The sequence below is a fragment of the Puma concolor genome, chromosome B1 (assembly GCF_028749965.1).
Source record: "Puma concolor isolate L17-30 chromosome B1, mPumCon1.1.hap2, whole genome shotgun sequence".
In the NCBI taxonomy this organism is placed as follows: Eukaryota; Metazoa; Chordata; class Mammalia; order Carnivora; family Felidae; genus Puma; species Puma concolor.
Genome location: NC_141670.1, coordinates 200993202 through 201010359, shown reverse-complemented (window position 1 = coordinate 201010359; position 17158 = coordinate 200993202). Strand labels below are relative to the sequence as shown.

Here is a 17158-nt window from a genome sequence, read left to right as displayed (position 1 = left end):
GTGTTGCTGCTGCTTTGAACACTTTGCATGGATTCTTTCTTTCGTTATTACATCAGCCCATTTTACAGATGACAAAACTGAGGCTCGATCAGATCACGTGACTGCCTGATGGCGCAGAGCCAGTGCAGGTGGCAGAGCCAGGACCGGATCCAGGCACCGAGTCCCGAGCCCTGACACCCAACCCCCCCGGTCACCTCCCCCTGGTACCGCCCTTTGCGCAGGGACGCTCACCGCGTTGAGACCGCAGAGCTGGTAGCTGGCCATGGTGATGACCACAGTGATGACCTGCCAGCGGACGAAGGGACTCCGCAGCAGCTCCAGCACGGAGACCAGGTGGATGTTCCTCTGCAAGCGGCTCTCTGCCAGGACCTCCTCCACCTCTCGGGAGACATCCTCTTTGCCCAGGAAGGTTCGGAAGGCTGCACACAGGGACCATCACAGACTTTCAGGAGGGATTAGGATGTTTGCAGTGGACGGTCCCACCACCCAGACACACGCCTTGTCAGGGACAGAGCTGGCAGGGGCCTTTGAAACCGAGGAGTCCCGAGCCTTTGTTTAAAAACAGAGCAGGGGCGCCTGGGTGGCTCAGTCAGGTCAGCACCTGACTTCGACTCAGGTCATGATCTCGTGGCTCGTGAGTTCGAGACCCACGTCGGGCTCTGTGCTGACAGCTCAGAGCCTGGAGCCTGCCTCCGATTCTGTGTCTCCCTCTCTCTCTGCCCTTCCCCTGCTTGCGCTCTGCCCCTCTCTCAAAAATAAATTTTAAATAAAATTTTTAAAAACTTAAAAAAAAATAGGAAAACAGAGGCCCAGAGATGTGCAATGACTTGCCCAAGGTCACCTGGTTGGCTAGGAGAAGAGCCAGGAGGAAACACTGGTCTCCTGGGGGCCCTGGGTTCAAATCCCCTGCTACCACAGTGCATCTGTCCGTGGTTTGTAAGCATTCCTGCCTCACACGGCTGCTATAGTAACCGGATGACGTATATACACTAAACCCGGGCTCAGAGCTTCACACACAGGACGTATTCCTTTGAAAAGTATTTACTGAGCACCTCCTGTTTGCCTGGACCTGTGTGCTCTCCTCATTGGAGGCACTCAGATGGTCAGACTGCCTGCTTCTTGGCCAGGATTCTGGGAGGAGATTCTGTCATCGGAAGGAGAACTGAACTAAATGACCTCCAGGGCCCTTTCCATATGACCCTCTGAGACACAGGAACCTTGCGTGGAAATACTCTCAAAGGGCTAATCTTCCCAGTATTCAAACTTGCCCATGTGACTTGGGCCTTTTCCAGGCTGAACACTGCAAATTTCCAGCCTCAGCGAACCTGCCATTTCTGACTAAGCCTTTAATGGTGCAAACTTCCACATATATATGTATAAAGGTGGGCTTATGGATTAGACCCCTGACAGCATAATAATCAGATAATAGCAGATGCTTTCAGAACACGGGTTTAAATGTTCAGTGCTCTGACATTTGTCCTCCTCCAGAGAAAGGTGGCCGTGGTGGCAGCTCCCGTGGACAGTCCATTCCAGACACAGTGGGCATCATCCTTAAAAACACTGCACTACAGCACAGGGCATATGAAATTGCTCTTCTTAAGTAGCAAAACAAAACCCCCAACACACACACACACACAAACAAAAACACAAAACAAAACAAAAAGGCTGTTAAAACTTACTCCAGATTCTACAAAAAGCAAGCCCGTGAGACTCTGGGGTGTTATTTCCAACAGTACACTGAAAACTGCTTCAGAATGTTTCTTTAATAAGCTATGATTTAATACTTTTGCTAGCTTTTATTAAGGATAAACGGGAGAAGTAGCTGAATGAATAACATTTCCATGTCATTCACTTAACTACAGTATTTGCTAATACTTCCTCAAAGTTCAAAATGCAACACTCATATGATAAAGTAATCCTGAAGTCTGAGGGCAGGAAAATATTTCTCTCTCCTCCCTGAAATACATGCTTTCCATGTAAAATAAAAGAGAAATCTATAGCCTATTCTCCCCCATTTTTTTTTAATGTTTATTTATTTTTGAGAGACAGAGAGACAGAGTGTGAGCGGGGGAGGGGCAGAGAGAGGGGGAGACACAGAATCGGAAACAGGCTCCAGGCTCTGAGCCATCAGCCCAGAGCCCGACGCGGGGCTCGAACTCCCGGACCGCGAGATCGTGACCTGGCTGAAGTCGGACGCTTAACCGACTGCGCCACCCAGGCGCCCCTCAATGATCAAAATAATTTTTTTTTTTTTTTTAATTTTTTTTTTTCAACGTTTATTTATTTTTGGGACAGAGAGAGACAGAGCATGAACGGGGGAGGGGCAGAGAGAGAGGGAGACACAGAATCGGAAACAGGCTCCAGGCTCTGAGCCATCAGCCCAGAGCCCGACGCGGGGCCCGAACTCACGGACCGCGAGATCGTGACCTGGCTGAAGTCGGACGCTTAACCGACTGCGCCACCCAGGCGCCCTCAATGATCAAAATAATTTAAGAAAATGTCTCCAGACACTGCCAAATGTCGCCAGTTCAGAACCACCGTTTCAAACAGGCTTCTGGTTCCTCCCAGGAGGACGTCACACCAGAGCAGGCCCTGTCCTACCCCAGCCAGCCCACCGCCCTTCTCCCCTGCAGGACCTGGCCCCTGTGCGCTTCCCTACCTTCCAGATAACCTCCCCCCTCCCCACCTGCCCCACTACACTCCTTTCTGTTGGCGATCACTCCTCATAATTATGGCCCCGCGGGATTCAGTTCTGGGGTCCTTCCCACCCCATATGTATCCTCTGGCAAGGGGCTCACAAATGTCCTTTTGAAAACAGCAAACAGCAGTAACAGGAAAGCCGAGCTGGAGTCCTGAGGGGCACCAGGGAGGGGTGCATTCGTGCTGTCAGAAGAGAGAGGGCCCTTGAGCAGGGAGCCAAAAGACAGCAAGTTGCCTCACATATCCCGGCACTCAGGAGAAACACGGGTACTTTTACTTCTTTTCTCTCTCCAGAACGTTCTTTTGGCCTTTCTGCATTTGACTAGCCTTGTTCTTTGGGCCTCAGCTCAGATACCCTCTCCTCCGGGAAGCTTTCCCTGATTTCCCCTGGTGGGAAGTGAGGGAGGGGTGGGCCACGTGAGAGCACAGGATGGAGGACCTGCCTACAGGTCTCATCTTGTCACCAAGCCCCACTGATGCCACCCTCCTGTTCTCGAGTCGTGTGCCCCTCCCAGGCCCCAGGTCCTGTGTCAGTTCAGTCTCAGCACCTCTCTGTGGGCTCCTCATGCCGGTCTCCACCCGCCAAGACGACCTTCTCCTGCACTCGAGCCTTCGCTGTCCTGCCCCAGCCAGCAGGACCCGAACTCACTCTGCCCGGTGGAGGCCCTGCCCACAAGCCCCTCCACCTCGAGACTGTCCCCTCCCATCTGTCCTGACTGAGAAGGACCTCCACCCACCCCCACGACACGCCTCTGTGCCTCACACATGCTCCTTCTGCCACTTTGTGGCCTGTCTGGAACATTCTTTGCCGGGACCCGCTCAGCAGCCATGTCTTCCGGAAGCCCTCCCAGCCCCGGTCACGGCTAAGCACCTTCTCCTCACTCCTGGCCGTGACAACGTGTCCACGCAGCTGCCATGCCCACCCCGTGATGCCCCCAAGCAGGAGGGTACCCTGGGAAGTGTGTGGGCCGCAGGGTCAGAGTCGCCTGCCCTCCTGCGTGACCTGTGTGACCCTAGGCAGCGGCTGCTTCTCTCTGAGCTGTCCTTCCATGGAACGGAAACCATAAAACCTACCTCTGGGGTGTTTTTGAGAATAGAAAACAACGTATGTGAAGTGCCTGGCACGTAAATGGTGTCCGATGAACAACGGTTGCCGCTGTTGTTTTATTTCTTCTCTGCAGAGCCGGGCACCAAGTGTGTTTTCCAGTGACGTGTTTCGAATAAAGAGCAAACACTGAGACTTGGGGGTGACAGGGGAGGGCACGTTACGGGCACAGAAGTGGGGCTGTGGCGCGGCGGACAGGAACAGAGGGACACGGCAGTGAGCGTGACAGAAGGCAGTCAGTGAGGGAACCAGCATCCGAGCGCAGTGCGGCTGACAGGCGACGGGCTCCCGCAGCCCTCAGCCACCCCGCGGGGCAACGCACACAGGCTGCCAGGGCACCGGGCATGTGCTTGCCGCCTCAAGGGCGCCTGGCACAGGCTCCATCCGGGGTGGGAGACCCTCCCGGGCTTCAGGCCCCCGCAGGGCTCCGCCGATACCGGGAGGACCTCGCCGTGACCCGGCCCACCCGTGGCACCCGGCTGGCCACAGAATCCTGCGGGTGGGAAGGGGGCGGACTGCTTCCGGTCTGCGGCTTCCTGCGGTAAAGTCTAACGCCCTCTTTTCTCCGGAAGCCACGCTCCTGCGGTCACGTGGAGACACGGCCTTGAATCCTTTACTGCCTCGGCCTCGAGGCCCACCTGAGACCGGCCCCACCACCGTCTGGGACGTGTGGGGGAAAGTGGTTTAGCTCTGCCAGGCCCTGCCGACTGGTGGACACTTGTGTTTCAGGCGCCCCGGGCTGATGGCAGACTCCCATCGGTCCGAAGGAACGCACAACCCTTGCTTGGGGAGGAAGCATCGGTTTTTTACAGGGACAGTCTCAGGGCTGGTTGACAGAAACTGCGGCCCCGCCCAGAGCCAATTCTCAGCACGTATCGGCTCCAGGCAGTGTGCCAAGTGTAGGAGTCGGAGAAAGGAGCAAAAGCTATAGACCCTGAAGAGGCTGCGTCCCCTTCAAAGTCACTCACGTTTCCCAACGTGCATTTTGTGGGATGCCAACTCCCAGAGAAGCTCCACGGAATAACATTCCTCGGTCAAAGAAGTTTAGTGTCACTGTATGCTCTATCTCTTGGTTCAAACTTTATCTCAGAATAATAAACGTTCTGATAAGTCCTGCACAAAGACACCCGTTTAACTTTGTTTTGCTCCATAGTTCCTAAATCCATTTGCTGGAGCACCTGAGGAAGTACACCAGGAAATTTTCCTCTGACTTTATGTGACATGTGTCACAGAGGGAGTGAATCTAGGCTGTCCCCATGGCTGGAGGGAGAATCCCATGGAGGACACTGATCAGAGGGTGGAGGCAAATATCACAGTTTGCTTGCTATCTTTGTCTTTGAAGGGACACCTTGAAAAGCAGAAAGAACCCGCGGTAGGCAGAATAATGTCCTCCCAAACAAGTCCATATTCTAATCCCCAGAACCTGTGTATATGTTAGCTTCTAGGGCCACAGATACGATCCAGATAATGATCCTGTGATAGGGAGGTTATCCTGGATTGTCTGGGTGGGCCCAGCGTCATCCCTGTGCAAGGGAGACAGGAGGTCAGAGTCAGAGAGGATGTGCTGGGAACAGAGCGTGGAGGGGATACACTTTAAAGGTGGAGGAGGGGCCACCAGCCAAGGAATGGGGCACCTCTGGAAGCCGGAAAGGGCAAGAAACGCTTCTCCCCTGGAGCCTCTAGAAGGAATGCAGCCCTGCAGCCCCTTGGTCTTAGCCCAGTGAGACCTATCTTGGAGTTCTGACCTCGAGAAGTTTAAGATAATAAATTGGTACTTTTTTAAAGGAATTGCCAAAAAGTCTCGATCTGGCAGCTCAAACCAAACCACTAAGTAAGTACCAAGTTTCTTTCATCTATTCCTGTGTTGTTTTAAGCCACTAGGTTTGTGGTAATTTGTTAGAACAGCCACAGAAAACTGTTTTAATTAGACAGCTGCACCCCCCACCCCCCAACTCACTTCTGGTGTGGCATGGGAAAAGCATGTGATCTCTCTGCAAGGTGGAGCTGAGGTCACCTAGGTCTCCGGTCATTAGGACAGCTCCTTGGGGTGACGCTGCAGAGCACCAGCCCAGAGCCTGGCTCACTGCAGATGCAAAACACATACTGTCCCCTTTGCGGGGGATAAGCCAGCATTATGCAAAACCCAATAAGGGAAAATTGGGGGTGTGTCTGCCCTGTGCTGTCTGAGGTCTGGGAGGGAGGGGTTGGAAGGGACAGGGGTCACAAACTCCAGCTGAGCAGCCACAAGCCTGGTGTTTAGGCTCACAGCTCTAGAGCCCGGCTGCTAGGCCTGGAGCCTGTGTTATGCCATGTCCTGGCTGGGCGACCACGGCTGAGCTGCTCAGCCTCTCTGTGCCCTAATAATGCCTGGCTGGCAGACTCTGGCTTGCAGACCAGGTGGGGGCCATGCACCTGGAGAGGCGCCCAGCCCTGGAAAGTGCTCACTGGGTGTCCTATGGCAGTTGGGGGGGGGGGGGGATGCCTGTTGGGGTGGGGCCCACGGACTTCCTCCCTAAAGGTCAGTCTGGCCTGTTGGCAATTCCTTCCCGGGTCGCGTCTGTCCAGGCGCACCAGAACGGAGGACAGGACCATCCTGGCATCTAATTCTGCCTGAGCGGTCACGGCTGCCCGGAGCTCGACAGGTACGGATCCTGAGGTCGTCTTCCCTGTCCAGTGGGGAAGGGTGTAGGTGCTGGGTCAGGGCGGAGTCTGGCAGAGCAGGGTGCTGGCTCACATGCCACATGTTAGCTATACTCTGTGGACGACACGGGCCACGACCTCCACTGGACAGGCCTGGGAGCCTGCTCCCGGCCGGAGCTTGGATGGCCTCGGGGATTTGGAATTGGGCTGGTGTGCCGACTGGGGAAATGGGTGATGAGCGGGACACGGTGCAGTCCAGCTTCTTTCATTCACGATCGCCGAGGGCCGAGCCCCAACGTTCTGCCCGCCCAGCTTCACACGGGCAACACGAAACAAAGACAGGAAGAAGAGCAGGTGTTCTCGACGGGTCTGACTCGCATCCCTGAAGTCTCCAGATCAGGGAGGTGGTGTCTGAGGTTGTGCCCGTGCCTGGCCAGCTCAGAGAAAGAGCTGGAAGCGGACTGCAGCCCCAGTCAGGCCCTCCAGTACCCGCCCCCCTCCGTGTCCCCCCCCCCCAGGGAAAAAATTGGAAGAGGTGTGCGGCAGAGAGGAAAGGCGGAGGTGGGCGGGGAGCACAGACTGACCTGGGTTCTGTCCAGCCTCTGCTGCCCCTAGCCTGGCACCTGGGCCCGCCTCCCGCACCTCTGTTTCCTCGGGATCCGGGGGGTCAGAGCGAGTGCCTGACCCTGCACTGTGCCTGCCATAGCACGAGCGTCGTTTGCCGGCCCCTGTGACCAGCTGTGTTATGGTGTCATGGGGTGGTTAAGGGCCCCCACTCTGCGGCCACACTGCCGGGGGCTCAAATCCTCACTTCTCCCCTTGTCACCTCATCTGAGGCCAGGTGAGTTACTTCCTGTTTCTGTGCCTCAGTTTCATCATCTGTAAAATGGACACAGTTGCGGCGAGGCTGTCTGCGGGATGAAACGTCAGCACACGCCAAGTCCTCAGAAGTGCCACTGCTGCTCCCAGTGGGCCGGGAGCACCAGGGGTCTGTTAACTATCCCAGGAGGCACCTGCCACACCCCCACTTTATTCTCCTTTTCTTCCTTTCTAGTCTGACGGGGTTCTACTGGGTGTTGAACGGTGTCCCCATAAACATATGTTGAAGCCCTAACCTGGTAATGATGAACGTGACCTTATCTGGAAACAGGGTCTTTGCCGATGTGATAAGTATTTCAGTTAAGATGAGGTCGCCCTGGAGTAGGGTGGGCCCTCGATAAGAAGGAGAGAAGAGGCACAGAGACAGACACGCAGGGAAGACAGCCACGTGAGGGCGGAGGCAGAGCCTGGACAGAGGCAGCCACAGCCACAGGGTGCTAAGGCCGGCAGGCAAACACTGGAAGCTGGGAAAGCAAGCGGGTCTTGAGGACAGGTTGACTTTGGACATCTGGTTTCCAGAACCGGAGGGAACACCTGTTGTTTGAAGTCCCCAGTTTGTGGCGCTGTGTTACGGTCGCCACTGTCCCCGATCGACCCTGCTAGCGTTTATCGCCTCCTGCTAGAGTGAAGCGCGCGGCAGCCTGGAGACGTCCCTCTTGTGGCCCCGAGGGGCCCTGTGACAAGGCAGGCACAGGGGCTGCAGGTGGAGCGGGGGGCCATGACCCTCTGCAGCCATGTGCCTGGCACAGCGCACACCCCCTCTTCTGAGAGGAGCACACCTCAGGGCTTCTGAAACTGGGAGGTTTCACCGAAACATTAGTTTTCAGCAGCTCCTGGGATTGAAGTTTGAGTTCAATACCAACAGCACTAGGATCCAAAGCGGGGAATGTAGCAGAAGACTAGGGAAGTCCTGTTTGTACTGTCACAGCACTGCATTACGGACTGATCCTGGAGCCTTCCCAGGGACCACATAAGGCTGGTGGGGGCTCCACCACGAGGGGGAGCCGGCAGGGTGCCCCTCACCTCTGCTTTCAGCACAGAGTGATACATTTCCGCCTACTTGTCCAATGCACGGGTCAGAGGACCTGGGAACGGTACTGTCTGGTTTTAACTGAGTTAACCCTGATAAATGTACAGGCGGCTTATACAGGATCCTCCAAAGAAGGCCCGGATTAGGGTAAAACGGAGGTGCGTGTGCAAAGACAGGAGCTCAGCAGCCCCCCCTGTCCCAGGTGTGAGCCTGTTGTCAGCCTCAGGACCTCACGACAGTGGGCTGTCTAGCCGAGGTTCCACCAACTAAGACATGAGTCACCGACCTCTTCAAGGTAAAGGTGACATTCTAAGGAGAGCGAGAAAGTAGCAGCTTTTCAAAGGAGGTCACCCTGTGGAAAAGGCGCCACCACTGTGCTGCTTGGGACCCCAAGGGATGCACACGTGTTGCCGGTTCAAACTCCCAAACAAACCCTCTGCAAACCGCTGTAAAAACTCTTTCTGTTTTGAAATATTCCAAATGAAGGGGCACCTGGGTGGCTCAGTCGGTTGAGCGTCCGACTTCGGCTCAGGTCATGATTTCATGGTCCGTGAGTTCGAGTCCCACATCGGGCTGTGTGCTGATGGCTCAGAGCCCAGAGCCTGCTTCAGATTCTGTGTCCCCCTCTCTCTCTGCCCCTAACCCACTCACATTCTGTCTCTGTGTCTCTCAAAAATAAATACACATTGAAATATTCCAAATGAAGAGTTTCAGTGGCTGAATTATGGTTGTTAAAATATAAAAAGGCAACCCTGTCTCATGGTTTTGCAGAAACAGCTGAGTGCCACTGGGAAGGCGGGAATCTTCCCGCTGCAGGTGCCCCTTCCCAGACGCTTCATTCCTAGCAGAAGGGACTGCGAGACAATTCCAATTTCCAAATGCGTTAGGTTCAGCCAGCCTTGCTGCCGTCTTTCATTTGGATCCACATTGTTTTCCAAGCTCTTTCTGAGGTCTCATCACCATGAAGTCCAATGTTGCGGCGATCCTGACTAACCCTTGCTGAGGGTCACTCTGGGCCAGCCACCGTTCCACAAGCTTCATAGGCCTTTTCTTATTTAACTTTCACATAACCGTCCCCTGAAGGAGACACCGCAGGGTCCCTACTCTGCAGGTGAGAAGAGAGATGCAACTTGCCAGTGGTCAGCACTAGGGTCCCTGAGAGCGGAGCCTGAGACAAGGATTGGGTGTAAGACGGTGATACACGTGGTGGTTGCAGAAAGCAGGTGTGAGGGGGTGGGGAGAGTGAAGTGGGGAAGGGGAAGGCACCCAAGGTGAGTCATCGAGGAGGCCACTATGAACGAAGGGGTCCGTTGTGCCGGACTTCTGAGTAGAGCACGGAACATTGTTCTCTCCGAACTGTCCCATGGGTGAGGCTGGGCATTTGTCTGCCCACTCCTGCCTCCAGGGGGCATTAACTCGCACGCGTGCGCATGGTACTGTGGAGGGGCTGAGCTGGGTCCAGGCCATCTGAGCGTGCAGTCAGACACCTGCTGTGCTGGAGGTGCAGAAAGGTCAGCCTGCGTCTGTGCTCACACGGGGCTGCCCCACAGCTGGGCTGAAATCAGAGTGGGGAGAAGGATGGTGCCATGGGGCCACCAGAGGAAGCCACTAGTGTCATCACTGGTGAATGGGGCAGTTGGGAGTAGAGCTCAACCAGGGGCTCCAAAGCCCTGCTCTGGATGCTCGGTTATGCTCCCTGGGAACTTAGAGCGAGACCTTTCAGACCTTTGGAACAAAGTCCTCCCACCCTCTCCTCCCCTCCCCTTCTCTTCGCTCCTTTCCTCTCTTCCTTCCTTCCTCCCTCCCCTCACTCCCGACCTTTCTTCCTAGGTCTCATTCTATATCCAGAATTCCTGATGAGCCTAGAAGCATCCTCTGGCTTCCTCTCACCCATCCGTTGGCCCATCACCAGAGTGAGCAAATGCCTATGTTGTAAATCAGCACCAACTTCATTATACTTGGGAATCACAGAGAGGATTGGTTTGGAACTAACTCTTGCAGTCTTTCTTTACTCAGAGCCCCTTCCTTCCAGTCTCTAGGGGAAGGCTTGGAATCTGCCCCTGGAGCTGGGACCCCAGTCACAAAGGGGCAGAAACCATGCGGTGAGGGGACAAAGCACACGTACTTGTCCTGAAGCTGGCAAATGGCTGTCATGGCCGCTCCTGTCATCACTGTGGTCCTACCAGATTAAGGCAGGTGCTTATGCTGGTGCAAGGCTTATGACGCTTCATGCCAGAGGCTGGGACTTATTCAAGGCCTGGCATACAGCAGGTGCTCAAACCAGGTTGGATGAATGTGACTGGTCCCTCCTCATTTGCTCAGTGTGGGAAGGGGATCCTCTGGGAGGAGAACCCTGGATGTGGATAGTGTTGGACTCCTTGGCCCTGAGGTCAGAACAAGGACCAATGGCAGCAGCCGTGCTGTGTCAGGTGTCAGCACACCACAAGGAAGAATGACTGATGTGGCCAAGGGCAGATCGGGCGGTTCACAAGCAGTGAGCCCCCCATCCCTGGAGGTGTGCAAGGAGAGGCGTGATGACCACCTGTCAGAGATGTTGTGGGAGGGATCCCGGCATTGCACAGGAAGAAAGACAAGATCTGCCAAGCAAATGGAGAACCCAAGAAGGGTGCAGGTCCCATGGAAGACTGGGGGAGAATGAAGCCATGGCATCTTGGGAATGGGGAGCGGATGAGTCAGAAACTTCTAGTTTTAACTAGCTGTCCTTGGAGAGAGGGGAAATGACTTTGGAAACTCACAGTCAGTGAGCCCATTTCAAAAAGACATTTGCTTATGGAAAATAACCCTCCCGGAGGGGTCTGTTCCCTTGAATCCCCAAGTCACTTAAATAGTTCATCTGATCTACTTGGGTCATCTGATCTGCTCAGGCTTCCACCCTCGCCCTTGCACTTGAAAGTAAAGGCTTCCCAAAGCTCACACCTCATTCGTATTTCTGGTCATGTTCTGATCACTAATTCCAAAGAACTTGAAAAAGGAATGACAACTTGCATTTCCCAACTGGAGAGAAAACCCTCTGGGTGGCATGGTCAATTTCTAGGCTGGGAGAGGGAGCCATTATGTAATCAGATTTTGTACCAGTTACAGACTCATCTTCATTCAAGGGGGGCGTCAAGAGACCAAGCAGGGGAAAGGAGGCTGACATTGTACACCCACAATGTGCCAGACATTGGACTAGGTGTCTTATAGGCCTTAACAAGATAACCTAGTGTTCCCTTCTCTGAGCCTCAGAGGAATTAGGAAATGATCCCAGGTAGAAAGTGAGGGAGTCAGTGTTCCAACCCAATCTTTCTTTGCACGCACCTCAGAGAATGATGAAAAGAAACCACGGAGCTGAGAAGCTAAAAGAACCAAATTCAGTTCATTTCAATTAACCTGCAGCTTTTCAGAGCTTGCTACATGCCAGGGGATGCAAACGTTTCCTGTGTTGAGCGAAGATTCTGCCCAGAAGGAGTTCTCCAGTGGGAGACAGAACACAGCTCACTCAACTCCAGGTGGATGGTGCTGGATGCGGGGCCTGCAGGAGCCACACAAACCCCTGCGAGGTCAGTGTTCTTGCTGCCTTTTAACAGGTGGGGAAACTGAGGCTCAGAGGGGTGAGTGATGTGCCCAAGTCATGCAGCCGAGCTGCCATCCCCAGTCTCGTGGTGCTTCGTGCCCGAGGGGCTGACGCAAGCATGACTCAGGGGCTGATTCAGAGAGCGATCTCCTATCACACATCCCTTGTCCAAGAGGGTAGGTTGTGCCATTGGGCAAATGCAAGGTCCTCTTTCCCAAGAGCACTCTGTAGATGTCTGCTGGAATTCTGCCTTTGTGATGATTGCTTTTGCGTGTAATGAAATTAGCGGTTGCATTCGTATTGTCAGGAGTGACCTCCATAGCTGTGCCTTATGGTTTTTTTTTTCCATTAGTGAATGAATAATTTATTATTGCAAAGTTAAAAAGATTATTCTACTATGGTAAGGTCACTGGACAGGAGGTCTGGCACTGAACACATTTTAAGTGCACAACACGGTATTGCTGAGGACAGGCACCATGTTACACAGCAGATCTCCTGAACTTACTCATCTTGCATAAACTTGACACCCACTGATGGCAGCTCCCCATTTCCCCCTCCCTCCCAGCCCCTGGCAACCACTATTCTGCTGTTGGGATCCATGAATTGACTATTTCAGAGTTAACTGAGGTCTGACGGCACTTCTCCTTCTCTGACTGGCTTATTTCAGGCAGCGTGAGGTCTTCCAGATTCATCCATATTGTCACACGTTGCAGGATTTCCTTCTTTTTCAAAGCCGAATAATATTCCATTGTGTGTGCATAACAAATCTTCTTCAACCATTCATCTATCAATGGACATTTAGGTGATTTCTACATCTTGGTTACTGTGAATAGTAAATACTTAAATCCTGCAATGAACATTTAAGAGTGCTAATATCTCTGTGAGATCCTGATTTCAATGCTTTGGGATAAATGTGCAGACATGGGACTGCTGGGTCACATGCGATTTCCGTTTCTCATTTCTAGAGAACCACCATACTGTTTTCCAGAGTGGCTGCACCATTTTGGATTCCCACCAACAGTGTGCAAGGGTTCCAAAGTCTCCACATCCTCGCCAACACTTGCCTTTGCATTTCTGATAACAGCCATCCTGTCAGTGTGAAGTGATATCTCACTGTGGTTTTGATTTGCATTTCCCTGATGATTAGTGATGCTGAATTTTTTTCCATGTACCCATTGGTAAAGTGTGTGTCTTCTTTGGAGAAATATCTATCCAAGTTCTTTGCCCAGTTTTAAATAAGGTTATTAGATATTTGGCTATTGAATTGCAGAAGTTCCTTCTATTTTTTGGATATGAATCCCTTATTAGATATATGTTTTGCTAATATTTTCTACCATTCCATAGGTTACCTTTGCCCCCTGTTGATTACTTCCTTTGCTGTGAAGATGCATTTTAATCTGACACAGTCCTATCCCTTTTTGCTGTCTCTGCTTTCATCACATCCAAGAAATCACTGACAAAACCAATATTCTGAAGCTTTCTCCCTGTTTTCTTCTAGCAGTTTTATGGTTTCAGGTCTTATATTTAAGTCTACAATTTATTGAGTTGATTTTTGTGTATGGTGTTAGCTAAGGGTCCAACTTCATTCTTTTGCATAGAGATAACCAGTTTTCCAGTTATCTAGCATCCAGAAGACACTACAGTCCACAGCCAACATCATGTTCAATGGTGGGAGACTGACAGCCTTTTCTCTAAGGTCAGGAAGAAGGCAAGGATAGCCACTCTCATCACTTCTATTCAGAAATCCTAGCCAGAGTGATTAGGTGAGAAAAAGAAAGAAAAGGCATCCAAATTAGAAAGGAAGAAGTAAAATTACCCTTGCTTGCAGACAACATGACTGTATAAAGACTTCACCAAAAAATCTGCTAGAACTGAACAAATGGATTCAGTCAAGTTGTAGGACACAAAAGCAACAGGCAAAAATCAGTTACATTTCTACACACTAACAAAAAATTACCCAAAGAAGAAATCCGAAAAATCATCTCCTTTACAATTGCATCAAAAAGAAGAAAATACTTAGGAATAAGGTTGACCAAGGAGGAGAAACACTTATACGCTGAAAATTATAAAACACCGATGAAAAAAAATTAAAGGAGACACAAAGAAATGGAAAGACATCCTATGTTCATGGATTGGAAGATTTAATATGGTTAAAATGACCATATCACCTCCAGATTCAATGTCATCCTATTAAAATCTCAATGGCATATTTTGCAGAAATAGAAAAATTAATAAACCACCGGAGACCAGGAATGGCCAAAACAACCCTGAGAAAGAAGAACAAAGCAGGATGCATCATGCTTCCTGATCTCAACATACACTGCAAAGCTACAGTACGTCCAACAGTATGATAGCGGCATAAAAAAGACACATAGACCAGTGGAACAGAAGACAGAGACCAGAAACAAGCCCGCGGTGGTACAGCCGACTGATCTTCAACAAGCTGTGGTCCTCAAATGGGCAAAATGGCAAGGTGATCCAGGGTTCACGCTGGGGTGAGAGAGAGCTGGGGAACAACAGATGTCCCCCCACATGACTTGGGGAGTCACTTGGCAGCTAAAACCTCAGTTGTCTTCTGCAATGAATTAGAGTGAACAGCGCCAACACCAACAAGACTCGCCAACGTTCCTAGAAGGCTACTCTGTTTCAGAGGGTACTCGTGAGAATCAATCGACTGACATGTGTCTGTCAGGTGATAAGCCAGGGATTATCCTTGATGAACAACAGCTATTAGTGGCAGATTTCCCAGGTAGAAATAGTGGAAGTATTCATTAAAAATAAGAACAAAAACAAAAACGAGCCAATGGCAACAACAAAAACAGGCATCCTCCCTGGTCAGTGTCTTCCCTAAGAAGCCGTATGTATTCATGGGTTTTTGATCAACTCTCCACCATGTGGGTGGATTCCCGCCTTGTCCCTTCACCCCCTTATGTCAATTCATCCTTCCACCCCAGCACAACTGCCACCTTTTCCAGGAAGCTGTCCTGGTGTCCCCCCACCAGCCCCATGGAGCTCTGTGCCCTTTCCTTCGTAGCTCTTGACACGGGGCCATCTCACACTCGTTGTGACGTGAACCTGGTTCCCGTCTGACCCCCTCGCTGACGGCTTGCTTCAGGATTCGGGGGCCCTGTCTGGTCTGGCTCCATACTCTATCCCCTGGGGTTTAGCACTGTGCCTGGCACACAACAGAAACTCCATAAATACGTGTGCACGGAATGAACAGTGACTCCAGGAGATTACTCACAACTCAGACTCCTTTACGATGGCCTCTCCCGAGCTGCACTTCAGGCTCATGCTTTCAGCTCCTACTGAGGGCCCACGTGAGGAAAATCAGAGAAATGTTAACTAACTAGAATGTAAATAAAAAATGGAAACTAAAAGAGTATGTGTATGTGTACATATATTTTATGTTTACACAGACATACACTCTGCTGGTTCCGTCTCTCTGCAGAACCCTGACTAACACAGGGCCATCCCGACCCCGCTGGGGACCTCACGGAAGGTGTCCCTCCACCTCACTCCTTAGTTGAGTGCACTGTTCTAGTGGCCTCTAGGAGGGCGGTGGCCAGGAGAACGTGCCCACAGACGACCGCAGGCGGCGAACACACAGGGGCCACAGCGCTTCGCTCTGCAAACCGTCGCACGGAACGGCCTGCGTGTCCAGGCCATACTGTTCCGGGACTGCAAGCAGACGATGGCAGAGCACAGCAGGGAAACTAAGGCATCCTTGTTCTAGGGACCCAGGGCTCCTCTGGGGCTGACGCTGCCAGCCCGGTCCCTCCCTTCCCCACTGGGGGTCCGACGAGCATCACGGTCCGTCAGCTCCCTCCACGCTCCTTACACAGGCACGAACTCCGATAAAAGCCCCACCGCTTAGTCCACTTGGTATCCGCTCCTCGGAGAACCCAGAGAGACACGGTCAGAGACTCGGACGCCGCCACCCGAGCCCCGTGGGGAAGCAGTGAGCCTCCTGTAGGCGTAAGCTGCACGAAAGGAAGATGAGCATTTCCCATGAGCAGCATCCCCGGCCTCCGAGGCAGGCCCAGTGTCACAAATAGCCGGAGGACCTTGGTGACGCCCAGTGGCTCTGTGGGACCGCAAGGGATCCAGGGTGCTCGTGGCCCCTACGGGAGGTTGTTTCCTTCACCCTCTCCACCAGGACCTACTTGGTACACCATGAATGTTGGTCAACTGGCCAATTTCAGCCACGTGATTACAACCACTGCACCCGATGCGGCTGCACGTTTTTGCACGTCACAAAGCACTGTCACGTCCGTGATCTCATCTGAGCGTCCTTCTGGGCCCTGGAGATGGGCACCGTGTTCCTCCCATTTCACAGAGGGGAGAGCCGAGTCCGGCTCGCCTGGGCTCATGGCTACCGAGCGGGGAAGCAGAGGCAGCGCCCAGCCCAGCAGACTCTCCATCCGCCCTGGGCCCACAGCGTGGCACCGTGGCCCCCAGGGGCCCCCCAGACAGCCAGGGCGTGTCAGAACAGCGGCAGTGAGGTTGCCAGGTACGCAGAGGAAGGAAAGCGCGTTAACGGCTGACACCAAAGTGTCTCTGAGGGCAAGAGGTGACTTGGCTGAGAAAAGTATCTTGACAAACCTCTTAAGTGGAAGGTGTCTGCTGAACATGCGTGCGGTTTAATTCCAGCTTTGGAAGGGAAGGGACGCTAGTGGGAGAGGAACAGGAGTCCCAGGTCCACCTGGAAGGCAGAGGGGACAGTGGGGTAGCGGTGAGAGGGGAAGCAGAGGGTGCTGAGTGGTACAGCCTCGTTCCTGGGGCCCTTTCCGAAACCTTCGATACAGCCCTGAAATGCTCCAGTGACGCAGGGTGTGTGCCTGCTGTTATGGTGTTTGAGGAAAGCAAAGTAGGGGCCAAAGTTCAAGTTGGGGTTTTTACGATGCGAGCCAGAGCAGCATGCAAGGAGTCTGGTGCCCACGACAGTTCAGAGCCCAGAAATGCTCAGGATTTCCAAGATACCTTAAAGAGGTGGACCTTCCCGGTGCCGGAACCTTCCCTGTGCTGGAAAACTGGGGCCGCAGGCAATTCCTCCAGCTCTCGGGGCACGGAGTCCCCCAGCAGACTCAGGGCTGCACAGATCAGCACCAACCACAGACACGATATGGAAAGCATCCCCCGCTTGGCCGGAACCCTCGGCAATTCTCTGAATTTAAAGGGCTCAGTCACACTCTGGAATGAAGTGTGTGGGCAACTTCCAGATGAGCCT

At 52.8% G+C, this 17158-nt stretch overlaps 1 protein-coding gene across 9 annotated transcripts in view; it reads right to left on the bottom strand.

Moving 5' to 3' along the window:
- Window positions 1-17158, bottom strand: part of SLC2A9 (solute carrier family 2 member 9) — a 262594-nt gene that overhangs the window by 95703 nt on the left and 149733 nt on the right. For all 9 annotated transcript variants that reach the window (XR_015250599.1, XR_015250598.1, XM_025921820.2 and 6 more), the window contains one exon: window positions 232-419. Coding sequence is in view for 7 of the 9 variants with exons in the window: in XM_025921820.2 (XP_025777605.1) it covers window positions 232-419 (188 nt within the window). In the remaining 2 variants the exon portion in view is untranslated. The remainder of the gene's footprint in view (window positions 1-231; window positions 420-17158) is intronic.